At 41.2% G+C, this 25,999-nt stretch overlaps 1 protein-coding gene across 1 annotated transcript in view; it reads right to left on the bottom strand.

Moving 5' to 3' along the window:
• Positions 1-25,999, bottom strand: part of Astn1 (astrotactin 1) — a 317,866-nt gene that overhangs the window by 91,358 nt on the left and 200,509 nt on the right. The window contains exons 9-14 of the mRNA XM_074047397.1: positions 22,163-22,237; positions 14,555-14,692; positions 13,914-14,064; positions 5,861-6,027; positions 2,498-2,692; positions 1,009-1,136 (exon numbers count right to left, since the gene is read on the bottom strand). Of these exons, the coding sequence (XP_073903498.1) occupies positions 1,009-1,136; positions 2,498-2,692; positions 5,861-6,027; positions 13,914-14,064; positions 14,555-14,692; positions 22,163-22,237 (854 nt within the window). The remainder of the gene's footprint in view (positions 1-1,008; positions 1,137-2,497; positions 2,693-5,860; positions 6,028-13,913; positions 14,065-14,554; positions 14,693-22,162; positions 22,238-25,999) is intronic.

Below are 25,999 nucleotides of genomic sequence, written 5' to 3'. Positions count from 1 at the left end.
TGCTATTAATCACTATGCTATATTACCTCAGGCTGACCTACTACTAATCTCTGTCAGATCTAAAGTAAAGTTCACAACGTGACTTGATATCTGGAGGAGACCTACCCTCAGCCCAATCATTCATTAGAAAAGAAAGGAGAACAGGGAGAAAGGTAAAGAGTAAGGAAGACTTAGAATGAGTAAGGAAGAGGAGTAATGGAGAAATGAACACAACCAGCAATGGATTGAGCTCACGTGTAACCTTCTCACAAATGATGCTAAATTCCAGTAAGCTGCCTCTTAAAAGTCCATGGGGGCACCTTCAAGTCCCTTATTTGGCTAGTCTAGTCAGGAGACTTCAAAGGCACTGGAAGGAACAGCAAACCTTGAGGGTCCTGTCTCTCCGATCAATCCATATTTCTTTTCCATAATGAGCCCAGAGGAAAAACATCACAGGCTCAGAACAACACATCCCCATTTTGTGATGAGGGACGGGGCGGGGGAGGGGAGGGGCAGCAGAGACACAATTTTGTCTCATGTCACACAGCTAAGAGGTAGCAAAGCCAGGATTCCAACACATGGACATTGAACAACAAAATTCTTATAATTTTCTATTCTCTCACACTGCTCTATAAGTACTTTCAGGGAACTCAGTAGCAGTAATAATGGCTATTTAGAGAACAGTAGCAATCTAGCTTCTCTCTCTGTCTCTATGACCTGGTTACTTTCTCCAGTGACACCAAAAACTTTGAACTCTTATACATCTATTATCTCATTTATTTTCAAAGCATCCCTGTGAAAATAGCAAGGAAAAGTATTATCAGAATCATCTTGTACGTAATTATAAGACAATATTGGCAATTTTACTGACAAATAATCTTAATAGTGTTCAGTTTTATAAGTGAGCATTTATCACACATCAGAGAAATCACCAGCTTAGAAGCCAAAATGAGCAAGGTCAAGAAACTTGATTTTATGAAACCATAGGGAGCTGCCTGGGTTTTGCTGGCTCAGGGAAGGCACACTCACCAGTCAGAAAGTCGGGGTCAGGGGAGGGCTCTGAGATTTCCTCTAGGCACTGATTTTCCAGGGGGACAGTGGCCACCACAAGCCCATCCGGCAGCTGCTGGTCTAAACCACGAGCAAAGTTGTTTTGCCTACAAACAGAGAAGTTTCTGAGTGTCCACATGGATCCTGCTCCTTGGTGGGCAGTCTACACCTCAATACACAATGTAAAAATTCTTTCTGGACCAAAACATTCTGCTTAGCCTGAACCCCATTTAATATACATGTCAGGAGTAAGACAGATGAGTAAGGGGAATATTCTTTCCCCCTTCATCGCAGTTCCTACTCCCTAACCCTCTCCTGACAAAATATGGACACATGAAGTCTCATTTCTAGACTACAGTGAAGACTCTAGCCACCATAAGATTAGCTTTGTCACCACGTTTCTTGCCTTCCACAAAGCAACTCCCAGACTAAATGGGGAAATATTTGTAAAGTCTCTTGTCTGTAACAGAAAAGGGAACTGATTGCAAGAGCTAGCTGGGAAGTTTGTTATTAGTTTTGTTCAAAAGAGTGGAGGCCCAGGTTGCTTGATTAGCTTCTGGTCCATATCATAACACTGACAGCATCAACACCAAAACCACCACAACCATCATCATCATCATCCTCTCCTGGAAAGCATGTTCCCATGGGTTCTGAGGCAGATGTATTCAAATAGCACAAGGTAGAATGGGGGCAGGGGCCAAATGAAGACTTTTCCAGGAAATATTCTAAATTAGTAATTGGAAGCATTTCATTCTCAGAAGTTCTTACATTCTTAAAAATAATTGAAAGTCCCAAGTAGTTTTATTATAGCTATATAATAATCCCCAATTATATCTATTAACATTTACCATATTGGAAATGAAACCAGAAATTGTAAAATTAATTCATTTAAAAGTAATAGCAATCAAATCCTTCAATATTAAGTTTTTATAAAAAATATGAGTGGCTTATTTTAAATTTTTTGTGCTTTTTTAAAATGTCTGACTTAATAGACAGCAACTGGATTTTTACCACTAAATCCAATTTATTGCAATATATTGTTTGGGTTGAGGATGTGAAAAAAAAAAATCCAGCCTTTCTTTAGGTGGAAAAGGCAGAGTATTCATCAAAAGGATTCAGGGATCCTTGGATCACACTTTGAGGATTACTATTCTACACCTACTCATACACTCACTTTCAATTGGAAGGAAAATAGAAATGGAACATCTTGAGGTGGCTTCCATGTGGTCTTAAAGTCCCTACTTGGGCAAGGTAAAATCTCATTTAGCACTTTACTGTTCACACAGAAGCAGCATGGTTCTTGGATCCTGGAAGAAGAATGTAGACTTTGGAAAAGACCATGGGCAAGAGCAGAACCTATCAGTTTAGGCATATCACATTTACCTTGCTCCAAGATATAAAACTTTATGCTGAGTATAAAGTTCTTTGGAGAAGAAGAGCCAGCAACTGCCCTGAATAAGAGGTTCACCTGAATGTTCCTTTCAGCACCTGTCCAGTTGCCACTTCCTTGGAATGATTGTTGTAACCAAAGAACATATCCCCAAAGAGAGTCTGGTTCATGGGAAGCTCTCTGCTTTCCCCACAGTCACCTCCTTCTGGGCAGGTCTCCGTGACGAGTTGGCAAGAGCGTCCATCTATACCAAGTTTATAGTCCTCGATGCACCTGACATGGTGGAGAACTCAAGATAAGAAATCATTACATGAATAAGCCATGCAGGCAAATCAGCTCAATGAACTGAGAAGAAATGCCTTTGAGAGAGTGTTGGTTGACCAATGATTAGTAGTATTACAATTTGATTTTGACCCCTTTATTATGGTTTTCTTAAACCTGTAAACTGAGGCTCTTTCCATCATATGGCTGTGCCAATTTCCTTTTTCTTCTTATTTATTTATTTTATTTACAGTACTGGGGAGTGATCCCAGGGACTCGTGCATGCTAAGCAAATGCTCTACTCTGTGCTACCTTCCTAGCACTCACATTTCTTACCTGAAGTCTTTCAGAACATTGGAGTACTCTCCCCTTAATGGTTGTTTGATTCCCCAAATAGGTCAAGGTAAGAATCACTGGAGATAAGCTTATAAATGAGGGAACACACTGAAATCCAAGATAGTCTATCTCAGGAGTCATCTATAAGGCTAGATCCTGCATTTGTTTGTAAGGTAATTAGGCAGCAAAAAGGAATGACACTGTGCTTAAGAAATTAATAACTTTCTAATCTGGTCTGTGACAAGTCAACTAAGAAATTAGGAGGATTTATGATCTCCTAACTGTGTTCTGTTTGAATGTATCCAAACATAAGATCAACTCATATAAACTCCCCCTCCATTCAGAGTCGCCATCCTGAACTAAATAGATGCTAGGGAACGTGGTGTGAGCACCAAGTGCTCCATTAACCAAGAACTGCCTCCTTGGTGTTCTCCGCATTACCTTACTCTAATGGAAAAGCAATACTAATTTGGTAATCGTGGGTCAGTGCTTCATAAGTCATTAATTGAACCTTATTTGTAATTATAGTGTGAAGAGTATACATTTGTTAGCTCAAGTAACAACCGCCTTTTTGATAATGCTGTTTCTGAAAAGGAATATTTATTTAATTGCTTATTCCCTTTAAAAAATAACAAATTTAGAATTTAAAGATATTCATGATAAGCACAAAAGTCATTATTATCTACAATCATTGTTATAATCAAAGACTTCATTTCTATCGAGAGGAACAAATGATCACAGTTGTAAGTGGTAAGAAGCAACATTGTAATAGCAAGGACTCTATTACTGGGTGACATTGAGTCAGTTGATTAACATCTCTGAGCTTCAGTTTCCAAAACAGTAAAAGGGGGGGAAGAAAGCAGCTGTTTCACTGGGTTGTTGAGAAGATTAAGTTAGACGCTTAACATAAAGAACTTATGAGGTGCTGAATATAGAACTAATTCTCCGTAAATGTTAGTATTATTAGCAGAGGTGCAAATGAGGCCTGTGTACACACAACTTTAACCATTAGTTTTCCTTATTTACCATGTATATATTTGTGTGAACAGGTATGAGTAGAGCTCTTTAATTATAAGTGCATATGATTTGGTCTTTATATAAGAAATTCAAATCAACGACTCCTTTAGCAGGCTACTTATAGTGCCCTGGATAGCACTAAACACACGTGTGCCTAATTCTGATCGCAACAGGCAAGAAAGTCCAGTTAAACTCAACTGCCTTTATTATGGGAATAGAAGTGAATCCCATCCCATAAAGGGTTACATGGTTACAGTTAAATCTGGGACAAGATGTGAACTAGCTTCTTCCTTGAGCCACAAACAGTGTTTTGGGGAAGGTCTTTGAATTTGGCTGGTTCTGCCTCAGTCCATCCTAAATACTGTGCTACCTTCTCTTTCCACATGGCTCCTATCGCACCCTTTCTCCTGGCTGTGTGTCACATGGTAAACTTCTTTGAGGGGTGGAGACCAGATCTGGTAGCCTGCTGTTTCTCATTTATCTAACACATAACTAGGTTCTCTGCACAAGTGGGTGCTGAAATATATGTTTTTTAAATTTAAAAAATGGACATAACTTTAGCAAGTTGACTTCTATTAATGGAAGTGGGTCAATCTTAATGATAACATTACAGAGAACATTAAAATTTAGAGCTTCTATTTATGGATGGGATTTTGCAAGAAACTAAATATGAAAATTGCTCAATTGCAAAGAAATCAAACAAAATACAATAAAATAGCATTACAACTTTTCTGGATATCTCTTGCATGGTAATTCAGCAGGCACTGGCTTTTAGCAACAATCCAGCATCATTTTATGACCATAAATATTGATTTCCATTGCAAGCCCGTTAGATGGTGAGATCCTTTAGGACAAGATCTAAATCTTACAGCCCAGGTTGTGTGTGGCATAAAGTGAGCCTCTGCCTGACTTTGAGGAAGAGCAAGGGGAAGAGTGAAGAAGGTGGTAAGGAGGGTGGAAGGGGAAAGAGAGATTAGACAAGCAAACTGTGGACATAGCAGAATGGGCTAAATCGTTATTTACTTGATAAATACAGCATGACAATGTTTTTAAATATAATTCCACTCAGTGATATAAATTTAAATTTTGAGAAAACTGCAAAACTTTTAAACAAATCAGAACAGGCCTGAATTCTGGTTCTAATCTTCCCACTTACCAATTCCCCAGTCTTGAAGGAGACAGTTCACCTCACTGAGCATGCTTTCTCATTTGCAAAATGGGATGGCATCGCCTGCCCTGTTCCCTCACAGAGCTGTCCTGAGTACACATGAGATGGGGTGGGGGACAGAGGTGACTGACTGTGAGGGGCTATTTACCCAGAGGAATTAACCACTTTGCTTGAGGAGTGGTGACTGCACAAAATGCTGGGACTTTGGGGGCAGAATTGGGAGAAGCTTCCACTATACCCAAGAACTCCTGCACCTTCTTTGATAATTGACACATTTCACACACTCTTTCCCAAGTTTTAGACCATGGAATGCTTCTTGTCACAAAATAACCTAATTAACATAACTCCTCCAAACACAGCTTGGAACATTCTGGCTTAATTAGGCAATGATTTAAGTAAACCATGTGGTTAATTTTCCCTTGTAGGTAAGTCCCTGAGGCAGGATTTCCATATCTACAGGGCTTGGACTAGACTTTCCTTAAGGTTCCTTCTAGAAACCCAGACTTTACAAGCCTCTTCCTCCTCTTCTTCCTATGCTACAGGCTCTCTCCTCAGGGCAGAAGGGCTGGCCCAGGGTGACCAATGCTTTCACAAGGGCTGTCCCAGTATTAGCACCCAAAGTCCTACAGCTCAGTGAGCCCCATGGCAACTCAACTCACCCACAGAACATGAGGATGTTGTACAAGGCAGGGTCGTCAGGGAAGGGAGCCATCTGCTGGAGACATAGCTGCTCACAGCCACCATTGAAGCCATCTGAACAGTCCACCCCGATGTGGCGGTCATAGCAGCCTGAGCTGTCCTTCATGGGGCTGAGTCCGGATGGGCACTGGCACAATCAGAAAGCATTCACACAAATGAGTGAATCAAGGGACTTAGTTTTCTGAGAACCAGAGTGTAATCACTGACACTCTCTGCCTTGAACTATTAACCTTAGTAAGTAATGCACCATTTTCCCTCTAAACTGGATCCCTTTTAAAAGTGAATGACCTTTTTGACATCTTGCTTCTTCTCTTTGGGCATAGATCATGCACATGTGCATTAAGCTGTTTCCTTCAAATGGACCTAAAGGAAGCTCTGTCACAAGGCAGAGCTGAGGTAGGCTGCTCCCCAGTTGGGTCCAAGGCTGGTAGAAGAGGGCAAATGATAAGCCAGAATTATAATGTATTAGAAATTTGGGCTGGGGGCAGAGCAGTGCTACTGTTTGGACTTTGTATTAAGAGGACTTTTTTCATTGTCCCAAGCACTTGTCAATGTTGGTGCCATTCGGCAGTGTGGGAAGAATGGACTGAGCCAGGGCAACTGGACTCATCATGCCACCTTCCTGCCTCAAGACTGCTCCTTGGAAGACACCAGACAAGGGCACCTTCTCTGTAAGTACCCATGGTACTATGCTTGGGCCTATACTCAATGTGGGATTTTAGCATCTCTGCACTATCTTGTCCTCAAAAAACTCCCCAAGAATGACAGCAAAGGAGGGCATGTAAGAAGAGATCTCAGGTCCCATGGAAGATCACAGGGCTGGGTGAACCATAGCAATACTTTTGCAGCAGTGGTCTAATATCTAACTCAACCCCATTGTGACCATTACCATTTGATATATGAGGAAACTGAGGCATAGAGCAGTTAATTCCTAAAGTCACATAGCTGCTGCACACAGGCCCACACTTAAAACCTTGGCAGGCTGGCTGTGGTGTCCTAACTCGGTTATTCTATTCTCTGCTCATACCACACTGTGTCCTCTGACCTGACAGTCCCCATTTACTGAACACTTACTAGGCGCTCCCACTATGTTAAGTACTTCGGACATTTTATCTCATAATATGCTATATTATCTCCATTTAAAGAAAAAGAAACCACTAACATTGCCAATTAATTCATGATCTCTTCACTGCACTAGGCTCCCTTTAAAGCCCACTCTGCTTCTTCTGCCTGTGCCACAGAGGTTCCCATTTGCTTTGGAGCTGATCCTTTCTAATAGGCTGTGGGGGGCAAATAACTTGGCCAGGCTCAGGCAGCTAGAATGGGGCAGAGCTGGACTGTGTCTAGATTGAACTCCAAAGCCGGAGCTTTTGGTGACTACGCTATACCCATGCTGTCAGCTGGCTAGCACACTCCTGTTAAACCAAAACCAAACCCAAACAAAACTTTGAAACTCGTGGCACCATGTTTTTCCCTCCCTCCCTGCTGACTGGCTTGTTCTTTTGTCTTTGCTGCCAAGCACCTTGGCCTAGTAGCCCAGAACTGCCACAGATGTATATCTGAAAATCACTTCTCCTCCCCACTCCTTCCTCAGACAAAGATCACAGCAGGATAAGCACTGTTTGCTGACACTAATTCTGCAATTTTCCTAACAAATGGCCCCCTGTGGGCCTGCCAGGCCCCAGTCTGGTCCATTCCCTCTCTCCCCACAAAGGCAGCTGGAGGCTGGAAGGTGACAGCATTTAAGGAAATTTCCAAGGGCTGCCCCCTGCTGCACAAACCCAGATGTTTCCGGTGTCAGTAAACAAGAAATGAGACAGCTGAGGATTGCACCCTACCATTTGTTAGCCCTCCCCCACCTATCAAACTCCTTGGCTATCCAGCTGTTCAATCAGATGTGTCACTGGAAGGGGACTGATTTCAGCATGGTGCAGCTGCCCCAGCATGGATTTGGCTATGGAAACGGAAAGTTTGATTGGAACTAAATGAACTGCACTGGTAGCAACAAGTTCTCCCATCCCCACCCTATTCTACACAGCTTGCTAGAAGCCACCAAGAAGAGATAAAGCCAGTCCTCCTGTTATTACCACCTTGAGTGGTTTCAATCCACTAGTGATCTTAGTCACTAACCACGGTCCCTCTCCCCCACTTTCCAATCACCTTCTTTTTTTTTTTTTCCAGAATGTTCCATTAAGCATGAGTTTTGACAAAGACTTCACCAAATGAAACATAAGCAGGCTTTGTTCCAAAATTCCAAGTCCTGGCATATCCACATCTTGCCTGGTCCTAACACCTAGATGACCATTGCTATTCCAAATTGGACCACCTAATAGCCCCACTCTTGTAATAGATTTGGAGAAAAAACAGCATTAGCTCCCTTATCCAAATTGATTTTTTTTTTCTTATGAGCAAAGCTAAGAATAATAATCACAGCTACCAGTAATTAAGCAATTGGTGCAGGATATATTTCATGTATATATATTGCCTCAGTTCCAACAACACAGGCACACTTCATCTTCCCCATTTTACAGATGACTCAGAAAAACTAAGAAAGTTGTTTAAGGTTGCAGTGGTAGGAAATGACAGAATCAAACTTTGGGCCTAAATACATGTGACACTAAAGCTTATGTGTGTTCCTTCCATTTTGCCATCTTGCTTCCTAACTGTGATAAAACCTGGATTCATTGGAAGCCCAAAGGAAATAAAGTCAGTGTGTCAACAAGGAAAAGCAATCCTGCACATTCGTTGTTTGATCATTTTAAGCAAATCCTAGAACATATTCTTGGGTCAATTATGAATTTATAGATTTGGCCTACTAGTCTTTTTCTCTCTGTCCTCTTTACACACACACATGTGCCCTGTATTATGGGTGCAAATAGTATAGGACACAATATTACAAACTTTACAGAGTGATGATCTTGAAGGCAAAACAAATCTTAGTCACAGAGAAAGGTGCAATTATATTTATCGTGCTATAACTCATTTGGGCTATAGTTCAGAATAAAACATTTTAGAAATATTTCTTGGAAAAAAATGTCTGAAATAAAAAAAAATAGTTTTCTTCTTAATCCTTGATATTTGGAGCATTCATTCCCCAAGGAGTTAATCAATAATCAAATTTTAAAAGTATAAATCTTTTTTTGTTTGTTTGCTTTTTGTGAATCTTCCTTCTACTGGTGTTGGGGTTTGAACTACAGGCCTCCTTCTTCAAGACAAACACTCTGCCACTTTAGCCATGCCTCCAGCCCTATTTGCCTTAGTTTGTTTTTCAGATATCACCAGAGATTTTCCCGGGGTTGACCTCAGTCAGAGATCTTCCTACCTCAGCCTCTTGAGTGGCTGGAATTACAGGTGCCCACCATCATGCCCAGCCTCAAAATCTTGATCTAAACACAAGGAAGTTACAGCCTAAGCCCAGTTATTACAGTAGATCCTGCTTCTAGGAGAAGTTTGCATTTTATCTTTGCAAGGGCTGGATAGACTCTCCTCCTAGCTATGGACAATCCCTCCACTTGTTCCTTGAAAGGGGATTGCTTGTACAGGAGAGTGCCCCAAGGTCATGTATTAGCCCCTCTTCACATAGGTTACATTTAGCAGTCCCAGGGACTTTATGAACTACAGGCTTAAGAAGAAAACTCCATTTATTATGGCAACAGCCCACCCTCATCAAGAAGGTCTAATAAATGAGCTCGTATTTCAGTGACCCCTAAAATACACAAGGTTAATCATCATGCCATGCTCATGGCTTCTTGACTTATTGCTGGTCTAAGGCATAGCTTGCTAATGAGATTAAAATGATTTTCCCCATTCAATTCCATTCCTTTGCCCTCTTTCTTCTACTGATGATTTTTTTGGTTGATTAATTGCTTAGGAGGCTGTTGAAATCTCACTGAGTCTGAGACAGACCTCAGTTCCAGTTTACAAAGTGAATACTCTCTCAGCAGATGAATATGAGTGATGCACACATGAACTTATTCAAGGCTCTTGGGAGGAAAGGGACAAATTCCTACAGCTGAGCCTGCCTCACCTTACCTGGATGATTCATAAGACACGCAACCACAATTCTTACTCAAAATAGCTTCTCTTTTTATCAGATGGCAATCTTATGCCTTTCACAAATAATGATTTCCACAAATTTTTGATGGGTTCTGACAGGCAGACCCAAGCCATGCAGGACTTCTCCCAAGGGGGAACTTTGATGGAGTTAAATTTATATTTCAGGCTGTGATGGCTTCCTGCCCCCATTCCGCTGGAAGCCTCTGAGGCATATTCTCCTGCTTACTGTCCAACAGACAGAGATGGTCATCTATAATGGTCTCTGTGCATCTATGCTCTAGTGGAGGTGAAGTGACACATTTCATGGAAAACCATTGTGGACAGCATGTGGAGGGAAGGGCAGCAAGGTCACTGGGTAATTCAAAGCTCATTAGAGCAGAATATTCTGGTAAGGAAGGTCATGTTTTCCATACACAAGAAAGCAAGGCAGGTGACCTCACCCCCTTGCATGTACAAAGTCTGCTCACCTAAGTATATTCCAATACCTTACAAAGCAAAGGCATTTTTTAAACACTTGTAGGATGAGTGTGAAGATGAAGAAGAAAAATTTGAAAGCATGGGCTTTCTTATTTCTTTGTTTTTGGTATTGCACTGGAAATTATTTTCAAACTTTCAGACCAAATGTTATATTGAACCTCAGCACATAGGCTTGATAAGAATGAAGATGTCTGGGTAAAGCTAGGGTAGAGAAGCTGGAGACCTGCCTACCAAGTCTGTTCCAGTCCTCACTGTCATCTCCCATGGCGGGTTCCCCCAAATTTGTGACACAATCACGGGAACCTATGACTGTATCACCTTATATGGCAAAAGGAACTTTGCAGGTATGATTAAATTAAGGATTCTGAAATGAGATTATCTGAGTAGTCTCAATAGAATCACGAGAGTCATTAAAACTGAAAGAAGGAGGCAGAATGGAAAAGGAGATGTGCTACAAAAGAATGATCAGAAGGTCAAAAACTGCAATATTGTGGCTCACGTGGTCACGAGATGAAAAACATGGGTGAATGCTAGAAGCTGAAAACAGTTCCCTGATAGCTTCCAGAAAGTAATACAGCCATGGTGACCCCTTGATTTTACCCCAGGGTGGCCCATACTGAATTCTCATCTAGAGTTGTAAGATAATAATTTGTATCATTTTAGGGTACTAAAATCCCATGTAATTTTTTCCAGCAGCAATATAATACTACTACACCCTTGAAGGTGCTCTACAGACAGAGAACAGTGCTGCTTTGGGCTCCACAGTGGGGACCACTGTTCCACCACGGACACTAAGGAGAATGAATTAGATTTAGTCATCAGCTTTGCGTGCTTGACATGTGTTCTGGGAACTCTCCTGAAGCTTCTCCTGGCTGTTGGAGAATGGTCTGATTTTTGTAATGATGCTGTGGATTGTACAAGTCTGTGCTTTTCAAGGGTATTTGTTTCCTGTCCTCAGAGACTATATAAACAACAGGGCAATTAACCAGGTAGCAATTAACCCAGTGGGAGTCCATGCATAACTGAGAAATGTGCCCTGCCTTCCTAGAAAGAATGAAGGTTGAGCTGCTATGTGGACATAACATAAACTTGAATTAAATGAGAAAAATATACAGGTGCACACTCTGTCTCTTCTCACATCTCTGCCCCTTTCTCTAGTTCCTGAGGGGCCATATGCTCTAAATTTCTCATCTATTTTTTCCTTCATAAAATGTGCACTTCTTGGAATCCTTTTGATTCAGCACCCAAAAGAATGAATGAAGATGCCCTGGGTAAATTTAAGGGTGGAGGACCATGCAGGTTTATGTGGAGAGAGAAAGGCAGGCCAATTCTCAAACTACAATTGGTGGAGTTGATGTCTTTGGCTCCTGGCCCACCTCCAGATGACAAGCACTGCTAACACACCAGGGCTCTGAGATCATATGGGTGCCCTATGGGGTCAGGTCAGGCTCAAAGTCAAGCCTCTAATCTTCTCAGAATAGTCAAAGGCATAACGATGTGATGTATCAGCTCTCATCACATCCATCCTTCTGCCTCAGTGAGCATATGCTGCATAGCCAATGAGAAACAGTCACCCTGCCCTCTTCCTTCCTCTGGAAGCCACGTGGACTAGTGACTTCAAAGTATTATAATAATACCAAGAACTGGTATAATTGGGTGACTTTCAGCAGTGGCTCAAATTCTAAAATGCATCAGCCTTACTGAAATGCATATTCATCAGAAATAGTCTTGTTAGCTCCATCTCACAGATCAAATGTTAAAAGTATAGAAATCCATCAGCACCACTATAGACCAAGTAAAAGGGGCTGGGATCACCAGCAGAAGGTATCTTACAGGCAAATCTGAGGGGCTCAGGAAGGGGCAGAGAAGTAGCAAGAGAGAAAGAGTTTATCCCTGTATGTGTGAATGTGTGCATGCCAGGGAGTAGGAGGAAGGGCACACATATGCACACCCAGTGTTTCAGTACTTAGAATGACCCCAGAGAATAATAAGGAATAAAAGGCTGAAATCTGAATGAAGAAATAGATCATAGTAAAAAAAAGAATATATCTCACCTGGGAATTCCACTAGACAGAAAAATTTTCTCATGAGGGACCCATTTGGGTGGACCAGCCAAAGGAAGTAGATAACTGTGAAACATCATCTTACCTCTTGCGTTCTTTTCGAAGACAAGACCTAACAAGCACTTTTCTTTGTATTTTCCCTATAGTTCTCTCTGTTCTTCTTTGACCTCGTTTTGAACCATCTGTCAGTTTCTCCTCCTACCTGCCCTTCACCTTTCTTTCTTTCCCTTTTCTCTTTTTCATGTCCTTTCCCTTCCTGGTGAATCAGGCTCCTGTTGGCACTGGCTTAACTTGTAACAGTTTGAAGTGGCTTTGGGGCAGGGAGATTCTACCCAAGATTCCAGGTACATAGTCGTCTTGTATTCAAAAGAGCTCCCTAAATAGAACAGGTACTGAAAGATGGATGGAGAAGAAGGAAGGTGAAAGATGGCAGCATTCTCACAGCTCCCCCCACCCCCTGCCATGGGTTCCCTCACACAGCAGAGCTGTCATATTGGGAAGTGAGAAGGGATTAACATATCCTCCCCAAGGCCGGAAGGCCCTGATACTTTACTCCAACACTGCAGGACTACATGTTTCAATGAATGATTCCTCCCTCCCTTCCTTCTCACTTTGTATGGCCTCTCTGCCGTCATTCTCTGCCCCATTCCTTGTTCTCTCTTGAAGATTGTGTCATTGTCCCCTCTAAAGAAGGTACAACTAGAAACAGATGATCATGTTGATGGACAAGAGAGTGGCCAACATAAAGGAACCAGCATTCCATGGCTTCATCTGCTCCTGCCTGCATGTACCTCGATGGTCCAGTACAATCTTCATATCCATGGCAGGAAAGATAGTTCAGTCCACCCTGGCCCAAACAGTCTTACAGTTAAAAGCATCACCTATTTTAAAGGCAGCAAAAGTCTATAGAACTGAAAACAGTACAAAATCCACGTTTGGAAAAGAAAGAATTCATTGTTGTGGTCTCAAAATCATCACATTTATATTTTCTTTACCATTCCTGATATAACTTCCTTCATTACTCTAACTGTAGGCAGGTTCCTTCTAAAATTTCCTGTTATGTTTAGTCAATGTTATACTATTAAACAGTAAATTCATTCTCAAATGGTTCTCATCAAGTATCTAATAAGACTGGAAAGAGTCATAGCCTACAATTCATGGAATTTCCCTTGGAAATTTATAGAACACATGGTAGGTGTAGTCTTGATTAACTGGTTAATCAGTCCTAAGTATTTCTCAATTAACTGACTGGTAATTAGCTCTCATCCCTATCAAGTGGCCATTCCTAACTTAGACTAGATGGTGGTTACAGCTGAGGACCACAGTACATTTTCATCTGTGTATCTGCATTGTGTCTCACCCCATGTGCCTTTCCTCCTCAACCTTAAACCGAAACTCCTAGTGTGTCAGGACATACCACGCAACCAGTGGAGTCCAACTTGCGATCTGAAATGCAGCGGAAATTCTTGCTGCAGCCTCCATTATCTTTGCTGCAGTCACGCACTGGCCCAAAGGAATCTAAGAGAACCTCCAGGCTGTCGAAGGAGGATGACGTCATCAGCTCCTCCCTGCAGGGAGAAGAATGGGAGGCAGGCAGGAGTTAAGAGATTCCAGAAGCAGGTGGCACCATATTCCATATGTGGCCAACTGGACTGAGTACTACTCTCTCATAAAAATTGAAGATCAACCACATTCCATGCCTTCAGCTAACAAAGTATGGGCCTTCTCCATATATGGGAAATAAGCCAAGGCTGTAAAACACCTGGTCAAAGAAGCAGGTCTTCACTTAGACAAGAAAATTGCCTGTCAGTCCTTGGGGTATGTGGGAAGTACTTACACACTCTAATTTTATGTCTTCTTCCAGTGAATGGGCCTCTGGGTTTGCAATTTTGACCCAGATAAAGAGCAGATCCTGACCCTGGGATGGGGAACTTGAAGGCAGCCTGCCAGCTTCTCCTTTTGGCTTGTTGTGACTTCTTTCTCCATACTCAGGACCTTCAAGTAGTTTCCTCACTCCCAAGCCACTGGCAGCCCTCCACACCTTGAAGCTAGACTCACCTGACTTCCACTGCATCCTCCATCACAGTCATGTCTGTCTTACACTTTGCTGAGGGATTGATGGCAAGTTCCGCGGGAGGAATCACAAAACTCTTGCTGAGGGGCAGCCACATGCCCTCCCCAAGGGTATAGGTGAATCTGCAGACACACATCAGGTGGTTAAGACGGGGCATAGCCACTCCACTGGAGTCCTGCCCTGTGTCACCAGCTGCCTCCCTCTCAGCTCCTACAGTATTCTTCAGATAGGAGAAATGGTTCCCGCTTATGGCTGATAACTGAGTCAGAGGGATGCAGAGAGGCCTGGTCCCTCTCACAGGCCACACAGCAGAAGAATTGACTATGGCACCCGTTTATCAGATATTAAAAGTGTTTTTATGAAGTCATAGAGGTGAGTCTCATAGCCAGGCATGGTGGCTCACGATGGTAATGTCAGCTACTTGGGAGACAGGGATCAGAAGGATCACAGTTTAAGGCCAGCTTGGGCAAAAAGTTCATGAGACCCTCATCTCAATCAACAAACTGGGCATAGTGGCATGTGCCTGTCATCCCAGCTATGTGGGTATCATCACTCAGGCCAACCCAAGCAAAAACTGCAAGACCCTATATGAACTAAGGGCTGGGGGTGTGGTTCAAGTGGTAGAGCACCTGCTTAACAAGTGCCAAACCATGAGTTCAACCCCAATACTAAAAAAAAAAAAGGAGTCTCAGTTTTGATTTGAAAATTTGAAGCTGAGTTTCCACTGTCTTAAGTCAGACATAATTGGAAGCAAAAGCTTCTCCCAGCCTCATCCCCAGGCTGCATACCCAGAGTGTCAACCATGGTTTCTCCCTGTGCCTGGAGGAGCCCTAGCAAGGAATAGGCAGGAAGAAAGCCCCCTTTTTCTGGCTCTGCATGACAGGAACAGAAGTGACTGAAGCCAGGAGCCTCCAGGGAGAAGAGAGGGATGAACAAATGAACAAAACAGGACCAGATTTATTCTCTGCACTCCTCCCACATCCTGAGTGAACAGTGCTAACCCTTTGGGATACAGAGAACAATTTTTTTTATTATTATTATTCTATAACAAGAGCTAAAAGGAATAAAAGAATCAATCAGCATTTCAAGGGAGAGCTTAAAGAAACCATGAGAGATTATTTGTTTATTTATTCACTCATTTCATTTCAAAGGCATTCAAATGCTCTGTGTTCACAGTCAAAAATAGTCTATGGGATAAAAGCCAGTGTGGGTGGGGTATCACGAGGCCGTGGCAGTCTGGCATCCTCTCCCAAATTAATGTGGAGAGAGGAACAATGGAAGTATGCGTACAATTAAGTGGAGTCCTGCACTGGTTCCATTAGCATGCTGGTCACAGAGCACCATTTCAGAACCCTACTGCTCTCTCCCCTAACCCACACATTCTCCTCTCCTCCCGGGGTTGCCTGAGATTCTAGGAAACCAAATTGGTGATTTAAAATCTAGAGAAAAGGTTAGATCAAAAAGAATTAACCTAGAAGGTAACACGCACGCACAGGAAATCAATGTGAGTCAATGCCCTGGATAGCTATCCTTATCTCAACCAGCAAAAACCCTTGTTCCTTCCTATTATTGCTTATACTCTCTCTACAACAAAATTAGAAATAAGGGCAAAATAGTTTCTGCTGGGTATTGAGGGGGTGGGGGGGAGAGGGAGGGGGCGGAGTGGGTGGTAAGGGAGGGGGTGGGGGCAGGGGAGAGAAATGACCCAAGCCTTGTATGCACATATGAATAATAAAAGAAAAAAAAATCTTTTTTGTAAAAAATGTAGCCCTCTCTGGAATGCTGGCCACAGAGCAGACCCACTGACTGGGGCTCCCTGCTATGAGATTTCTACCTGTGCCCTGAGAGAAAGCCCTTGGTGCCACAGCTGCTGAAAGAAAAGAAGGCAGGTGTGGGCAGGAGATTTTTAGAGAAGAGGCAAGACTCTGGATAAATGGGATGTGGCCAGGTTTTAGAGGATTTCCTTCCCATTTTCACCTTGACTCTTGGTCCTCTACTCCTCTGACTTACTGGGAACTCTTGAGATGCTTCTTGCTCTGAAAAGGCTCTCAAAGCTTCCTACCCCAGGGGCAGGAGGCAGTAGGTGGGGCTAGGTCTGGAGGGGTTGCTATACCTGATAAGGAAGGCCCATTACTTGGGAAGCAAAAGCAGACCACTGCTTCATTCTTCTGTGAATGAACTAGTAAAACTAAAAGCATGACTGCACATTTGCACACACACGCACACACACACACACACACACACACACTCCACCATCTGGCAATATTAAGGAGATGAATGTGCGATGAAGGGTACAAACTCTAAAAGTTTTATGATTTCACTTTTTGGACTTCATAATCCACATCCTTTTTTTATTTTTGCGGTACTAAGGGATTGAATCCAGAACTTCATGCATGATAGGGCAGCTCTCTTCCATTTGAGCCATACCCCAACCCTTTTTTGCTGTTTTTGAGACAGGGTCTGGCTACCTTTACCATGGCTAGCCTTGAACTGGTCATTGTCCTGTTTCCACCTACTAGTACTGGGACGACAGACATGCACCACCATACCTGCCCATAATGGACATTCTTTTTTATTTCTTTTTTTGGTGGTGGTAGTATTGGGATTTGAATTTTTTTTTTTCTCGTATTTGAGTTTTTGGTACCACCTTTAGGCAAGCTTTTTACTCAGCTTCTATAGTGGGATTTGAATTGAGCTTCATACTTGCTAGGAAGGCACTCTGCCACTTGAGTCACTCCTCCAGTCCTTTTTTGTGTTGGGTATTTTCAAGCGAGGGTCTCTTGTGTATGACTGATTGCCAGGGCTGGCTTCAAACCATGATCCTCATGATCTCTGCCTCCTGAGTAGCTAGAATTACAGGCATGAGTCACTGGCACCCAGTTTATAATGCACATTCTTAAGAGAGCAACATTCTACTAAGCAGGCTCTGGCAGAGACACCTCTAATTTGACAATATATTGTTTCAGGGAGAACATCTACAAGCTTGAATGGTGCCAGGGAGGAAGCAGTTCAGTGGATGCAGAGATGAGCTTTTGTTTTCTATTTTGGTTTTAAAATTATAATTTTACTATGATTATGTAACAGATTTTAGGAAACTGTTGGCAGTTCTAGTGCATCTATGATGGTTAATTATTGTTTTGGAAGAGTGGGGTCCATGCCCATCCATCTCACAGTTTTCCCCCCATTGTCTGCATGCACAAATACTTTTAAGGGAAGCTTTTCCCTAACCTAAACTGTTTAATGTCATCCATGTGTATAGAACAAAGCTCAAACCTCCAAAAGTTTCATTCTAACCATACCTTCAGCTCTTCTCGTCACACTCTGCCCTCCCACCATGCCATCTGGCTATAATCCCTGAAGTCAGACTAATCTTTTTACCTCTTTACAGTTGCTCATCATATTCCCTCTTTCTGGATTTTTATTCCCTGTCTTCTTCACCTGAAGAAGCACCTCATTTAAGGTGCTAGAAAGCCCCACAAAACCTTGACATTCAACTGGCAGGCTGAGCAAGGGACTCTCCTCTGTCCACTTTATACAGAATCCCTTGTTGCCCTAAGATGTTGATGTCAAATTGTACTTGTCTTTCCCTGTGTTCTTCATCACTAATAGCAATGTGCTATCTCGGATGGCAGAGGATAGCTCCTTGCCATCTTTGCATTCCCACTGCCTAACACAATTTCTGACCCAAGAATTAGTCAATAAATGTTTATTGACTAATCAATAAGCAGATTCTATTGTTTCTTTAGTTTGCACAGGCTCCTGGTGGACATAATCTCAACATTCAAATTTAAAGTTTGGGGTGATGGTGAAGGTAATCTTCCATATGAGTCGGGATATGGTTTAACCTCTGAGTTTGAATGCATTGAATGGTCAAGATGCATCTGGGTTGAAATTGGGAGGAGTATCCTAAGTGCAAAGTAACTTCTGTGACACCCACTAGAAGCTAACAAGAAAAGCAATGTAATCTCCCTCCAGTCTACGGTAGGGTCAAGGTGAAACTCAGGATGCAAAGTCAAGTTAGATGTGGAGTAGAACTGACATTTTCTGGGAACTTTTAAAGAGGGAAGGTGCTATTCAGAGTTGCCTCAGCAGTCCTCACAACAGTACTGTAAGGTTGGTACTTTGCTGCCACTTTAAGAACATTAGTAATCTCCCAAAGGTCACCCCCTTGGGTTTGATCACAACATCTTTCCAGTTCATGTTGGCTTATGCCTATGAAATTCTAAAGCATTCTTTCATCTGCAAAATCTACTGAACAACTCCAAAACCAAATATAGAATAAGCTGTCAGAGAAAAGCTGTGTCCTGAAATCTCATCTGTCCCGCATTCACGGAGATTTGGCAGGAACAACTTCAAAAAACCACCCAAGAGAAGTTGGGTGGGCATCTGGAATGTTCTCCCAAATTGGGCCTTCTCTTGTGACAGCTGGTGGTGACCACTGCAGTTGATGGCTCAGCTGTATGCTATATGGTCCTGTTGAACCAGAGATGGACATTTCAATTTGGAGGCAAACACTCACCAGAGAGTGCTGGACAGAATAAGCCTGTGCTCTCTCCATGGCTTGGCATGAAATAGAATGTAGGAAAATGATAAATAGCTCTTGGCCTGACATATTCACTCTTTCCCAGATCAGGCTATTCTAGGATGACTGTTGTTTCCAGAGAAGTAGTTACACACCTGGGAGGGAAGTCTCTGAAAGACAAATTTGGTCTGCTCTAATCCCTGCCACCACAGAGTCTAGTGAAAGAGAGTGAACCCTACTATGCTTGAAAGCATATCTTCAGCACTGGAAAGAACTGGATGAGAAGACTCAGTTGAGACGTTCAGGGTCCTCTTGGACCCTTTCTGTCTAACTACAGATTGCAGGTAATAAAGATTGAGTTGGGATCAAGGCCTTTTCCTAGTCTGCTTTCAAGATCTTAGAAAATACCTGAAATGAGCATCTATACACATCCACTAAAGGCCTACTATGTTCAAAATTATACATTATGTAGTGAATATCTAAAACTATATAGGGTACCACCCCTTTTTTCAAGAAGACAACCATTGGAAATAGTCACTTTAAAACAAATATGAAATAAAATTATTGACAAGTTATTATCAGAAATTTGGAAGGAGGGTAGTGGAATGGTACAGTGGATTACAGTAGCCTTAGAGCAGTATTTATCAATCTTGGCTATAATCAGAATCACCAAGATACTCTAAAAAAAAAAAAGCATTCATTCTCTGGCCATACTTCCCTGCACTTTTAAATTAACTGGCTTATGCTAGATATGATCACTGGTCCTTTTAAAGCATTCTGGGATTTTTGCAGAGGGCCAAGGATGGAGACTACTTTCTGGGTAAATCTAAACTCTTGAAGACAGGGATTGTCTTGCTCATATCTGTTTGGTCATATCTATTGCTTCCGAAACAGTGCTTTGCAATAGTAGGTGCCCAAGAGGTGATGGGTTTAGAGACTTTGTTTGGACCATAAAAATGGGTAGTATGTATATTAGGAGGAAAAGATGCATTTTTGCAGGAGGAAAGTGTATGAGCAAATATGCAAAGTGGGAGATATTGGGGCCAGTGAATCAGTTAGAAGGCAGATTTGACTAAGAGTGAAAGGTTCCATGGGAAAAGAGCAGTTTATTTAAAAGACATTGCAATTGGCATTCAATGGTAACAAGATTCAAATGTCAGAATTTAAGCTTTATTTCACAATCCAGAGAAATATGCAGTGATTTAGAATTCATTGGAAAAAAATCATGAATTAGTAGAGTAGCAAGTTAATAGCCAATTACAGTCACTGAGCAGGTCATAGACTTTTCCAGAGTGGCCATTGGTCGGTTAATGCCTAAAATAAGCACAGCATGACCTATTGCTTTCATTTTGAGATACTAGTTATTGTCATGCTAGGGAACAAAATTGATAATTGCTTATTGATGATCCCACTAGCCCCTGAGAGTTTCCCTCTTGGAAATAACTTCGTTCCTCTGTAGTGCTTGGGTATCACATTCAGTTGGCAGACAACATGTTTGAAAAAGTAAATGGCGTTTGTGGGGATGGAACACATTTTTTTAAGCAAGTTGTGCTCTAATAGCAATTTCAATAAAATTCTTGTGTTTTAGTCTTAGCTTCTGACTTTTAAGGAACAGGGAACTTATATATGTTAATTAGCAAAACTCCACCTGGTCCCCCATTGCCTTGTCTTTATTACCCTGTGAAGGTCCTGGCAGATGAGTAGTAGGAAAGAGAGAGAAAAAAGTCAGCCAAATGATAAATCATTGTTGGAAAGTTTAAATGACCATATTACAGTCCAAGGAATATAGCTGACATCTCTTCCAGCACAAATCCTCAAAAGCAGCCTCAGGCTAGTACCATTAATGTGACCCAGCCTGCCTTGGGAGAGACACTCAGGAGAGGAAAAGACAAGGAGAGGTTCTGAAAATCTGTACTCTTGCTAAGAGCATGCCTTAGGAGAACACTGCTAAAGCCAAGCTGAGTCCATCCCAAGCTACCAGAAAGAGCAGGACAAGTTTTACAGGGTAGTGAGAGCAAGGAAGCAAATGCCAGAGTAAAGTTAACACCTGAGCCATGCATGGCTGACAGGGAGGGTCTGGAGAAGAGGTTTGGACAGGTGATAGTAAGTGAGTCTCAGCAAACTGCATGGGTGGAGAGACATGAAACTAGACTTCCATTCACCCATGCTGCTTACCATTTCTCCAGTGATATACAATAGCTGAATTCATCCATTGACATCAGCCACTTGTGCAGGACTGTTCAGTTCCTCTACTAAAGGGGTTTGCTCATGGAGGGAGAAGTATTTATGCCCATACCACCAGGCTAAGCACATTCTCTGGCACTTAGTAGGTACTCAGCAAATGTATATTCCACGAAGGACAAAAATGACAAAATGAATGAGTAATAAGATCTGTGATTGAAAATAAGCTTATATTCCAGACACGGTCTGGTGTGAATTAAATTTTATAAAAATCCAAGAGTTCCTGGCTGGCACCCAAAACCTTCCTTAGCTTGTGCATCTTTCTAGTATGTGCTATTACGAGATATGCAGGTAGAAATTTGGGAGAGACTAGAAGCATCAAATTTGATCAGGAGGGTAATAGATAAAAGAAAATAATAATGAGATAGAGTTTAGAAATGGAGGAGGCAGGGGCAGGAGAGATTAATTTTGAACAATTTAGGACTCTATGAAGAAGGTGCAAATTAGATGTAAAATGGAAAAGCAGAAACTGACATTAATTGCCTGTTCTGTGCCAGATTTTGTGCCAGAGACTTTCCCTGCATTATCTCATATATTCCTCACAATAATCCAGCCAGGCATAAAATGTTGCTCCACTTTAGCAATGTGGAAACTAGAGACTCTACCAGTTTAAGTAAGTTACTGAGCTGGCAAAGAAGGACACCAGGACCCAAACAGAATATGTCTGACTTTAAAGTCCCCCGTGCTGTCATGGGACAAGTTACTAGATAGGCAGAACAACTAAACGTATTTCCCATTTTATATTTTAGCACTAGGAAAGAAAGTTCAGTGGGAGGTAGGACACTGGGCTTGAAGACATCCACAAGCAAATCCCTGGACAACCACTTACCTGAATATTTTATCAGAGGGCTGCTCTCCCAAAACCAGGTCAAAGCCTCGCTGAAATATTGTGTAAGGCCAAGGCCTAAAAGGAGAAACATCATTCAATTAAAGTCCACTCAACAAACACTCTCTTCTTGCGAGGTACCATGCTGGATTGTAAAGACCCAAACATGAAGAGGACATAGTCCCTGACCTCAAGAAGCTCTCTAATACGAGCTCACACATGACCTTGAATCCTTGTATCTGACCAAAAACAAGGTCAAAGGAAAAAATGACTGAACCATTAGCAAAGTATAATTTAATAGTCATGAAAATTGGAATGACATATACAGTAAAATTATATTGTTTGGCCTGATAAAGCCATAATTGATGGTCCTTTTGATACACATTTACAAAAATCTAGCTTTGCCCTACTTAAGAAATAGGGGTATCATGATTTCTTATGAAAGACACAGCCTTTGGGAACCATACAGTTCTGCATTCAAACCCTATTCTGCCTTTGAACCAAATGTCAGACTTTGGGTAAATCATTTTCCTTGTTGAGCCTAACTCTTCACTCTTGTAAAAATAGGGTTAATAATAGCTGTCTCACAGACGCTTGAGAAGGTAAACAAACCTTTTAGGTCAATACAGGTTTGTCCACATATTTCCTTTCTTTACTCAAAATAACTTGAGAATTCTAGGTCTTTGTTAGGTTCCAGATGTCTTTAAACATTTTAATCTCACTCATTCAGACATAATCAATTAAAGTTATATTTTCAAGTAATTATTAACTCTAAGTCTTTCTGGTAAACATCTAGGTATTGCAGAACGTACTAGAAAGTAGCAAAATGATCTCTTTTTAAATAGTTTCTTTTCACTAGCTTGTGCTGAGTAGTGAGCTACTATACACATTGAATGAACCTAGCCCTTGCACTCAAGAAACTTAGTCTCATAACTAACTCAGTTATTGAGGATTTTATTTTTTATTCCTTTGTTTTCTTCAGTCCACAAAAACTCAGGGGCTAACTCTAATCAGCATTAACCCAGAGGTTATCTGTACAAGGGATCACTCAAGAGAGGACATTTTGGAGAATAAATGGGGTTGTTCTTGAGTGATACAATGATTAGTGGGCACTACTAACATTGAGAAGACAAAACTAAGATGGCAAAAATAGTACAGTGCTCAGGACCTTTCTGCACAACAATTTTCCCATATCCTGCAAGCTTTTCAATGTCATGGTGGTCGTTTACTTAACAGTTGAAAACCTGCTTGTAATGATAAAGCCTCAGTGCTAATTTCATTTACATATAACACAAGTAGCTTGTACAGTTTTAATGCAAGATGAATTTTTAAATTCATAGCTATTATGTAAATTAAGGGAAGATTATACATTATATAATTGCTTTGATTCATCAATATAGCAATCCATATAAGTCTGTATTACTCTTAAATATACAATACATTTTATTACATTATGTTGAATCTATATTAAGTGCAAATGTCTGTCAACTGCAGTATTTTCCCTGCTGTAATAGAGTATTTACATATTAAAACAGCTATTATATCATTACAAATTACCTTCTTATTTTTCATTTAATTACTATTAAGGCATTATATTTATTTGTTGAAATCTTGTGTACACAGATTTAATTATTTATGAATTTCATTTAAGGGTAATAAAAGAGATTAAAAATTTTTGTTATGAAGTAGGGTGTTGGGTCTGATAGGGCTGATAACCACCAACTTAACTCGAGCAGCTAACTGATTAACTCCTCACAGGAGTTACAAGGGGAGTAGTTACAAGGGGAGGCCATTGGGACTACATAAGGGAGCAGCTAGTATGAATGTGTTCATTTTTTTATACTTACTATTTATAAATACTTTATTCCTAGAATTGAATTTAGAAATACCCTGAGGTTCCAAAAAGTACCCAAACATTGTACTATGAATAATCTCTGTATCAAAGAAAGAGCCCCCTCCCAGAAGTTCTCCATGTTTGTTCTGTTCTTTTAAGTGAAGTCACAGAATAGGGTTTGTGTTTGCTTCTTTCTTGCTGAACAGTAGGTAGTATTTTATGGGCACTGAAAAACATATATTAATTCAAGAAAAAGTTTAGATCCCATGAGAATGACCCATATGGTCCTAAACACCTAAGGGAACCTGCAGCTTCACCCTTCTATTGGGTCAGAATGAAATTTATTTACTATAAGTTTAATAACTTTAAGTAACACATATTTGCCTGCTAGCACTCAAAACTGGTACAATGTATAATTAGAGTGAATTCTTGGCATGGTTCCTAGGTTATTTGAAAATATATTTTGAGGAGACAAATCTTGGGACTGGCATTGATTACAATGTGAACAATTAACTGCATTGAATGACATAAATATACCTGTCTTCCAGACACAGTTAATGAATTGATGAGCTTGAAGACATTATTTAAGTACATATCCAAGTGTTGATTAATAAAGGCCAAAGAGGCCCTCTGTTCTTAATGTTGGAAAGTAAGTCAACTATATTCCAGGGACAGGGATATACACCTCAGACCCACCCTGCCCACTTAGAGGAACAGAGCTCAGGGGTTGGGATGTGGCTTCTGGAGTAAGCCACCTATTTCAGATTCCAGCTCAACCACCAATCCCTGGGTGACTTTGAGAAAGTTGCTTAACCATTCTGTATTCCCATGTCCTTATCTATAAAATCAGGTTGATGGAAATAATCATATCTACCTGGCAAGGTTGTTATGAGGAGGAACTAGTTAATATAATTAAATGTTCTTAACAGTGCCTGGCATTATTAAGAACCATAGAAGCAGATATTAGACATGTTAAATTTACTAATTACCTGAATTAAATGTAAATCTTACAATAAGGGAGTGATTTCTATATTTCCATAAATGAAGAAATTTCTTACCCTAAGGTACAAATGCAATGCCAACACAGACTTTAACTTAGATGGTAGGTTAATTTGTATTTGCTGGAGAAGAGACAATAGTGAGTATGGGAAGTCAAGACCTCCCACTCAGGGACCACTCCACAATATTGACACTAAGTACAAAGAGAAGAGGAAGAACATATCATGAAATAGCAAGAGAAGTAGGAAGCTGCAAGTTGGACCAGCAAAAGAATAAATAGAAATTTGCTTATTTTCTTTGCACTAGTCAGGGATGATCTGACAGAGAGATGGGAATTCTTACTTGATTTATTTACCAAATATTTATGGAAGCCTATTGTTTGTGAACTGTGGTACTAGGCAATAAGAATGGAATAAAGTAGTTCTTTCCCCCCAAGGAATCTACAATCGTTCTGAAGAAACACACGTGTGCTCAGACAAATAGAAGTTAATGAGGAAAAGGAACAGACCTAAATGAGATAAGCTAAGTGCTACTGGATGATGTAGGTCAACCATGCTGGGTGCAGGGAAGTCTGGGTGTTCACAGTGCATAGAATGATAGAATGAGGAAGCTTGTCTCACAGGGGTCTTACACAAAATTGTGGAAGAAAATTAATAACAAGCTGGACCTGAAAGCACCAAAAACTACTTTGAAGCTGAATATCTGGAACTAACTGAAAGATTTCTGTGTTAGGGGTCCTTAGGTGCAAGTCACAGTAAGAAAACCAAACTGGCCTCACCAAAAAGAGACCCATCATTGAATCATATATCCAGGCTTAGATGGAAGTTGCCTCTGGGAGATAGCAAGCTGCATCTAAAATGCTATTCTAATTCTCCCTCTCCTCTCTTTGCTCTGTATCACAGGTTTTTTTCTCTCAACATGGCAAATAGGCATGGTGGATGGCCTAAAGCAGCTCCAGCTCATGTCTTCACAGTCTTAGCTCTTAGAATAGACAGTAACTACTTGAC

Source organism: Castor canadensis, chromosome 11 (genome assembly GCF_047511655.1).
Source record: "Castor canadensis chromosome 11, mCasCan1.hap1v2, whole genome shotgun sequence".
Lineage (NCBI taxonomy): Eukaryota > Metazoa > Chordata > Mammalia > Rodentia > Castoridae > Castor > Castor canadensis.
Note: the sequence above shows the minus strand (reverse complement) of the source record. Positions and strands in the feature narration are given on the sequence as shown.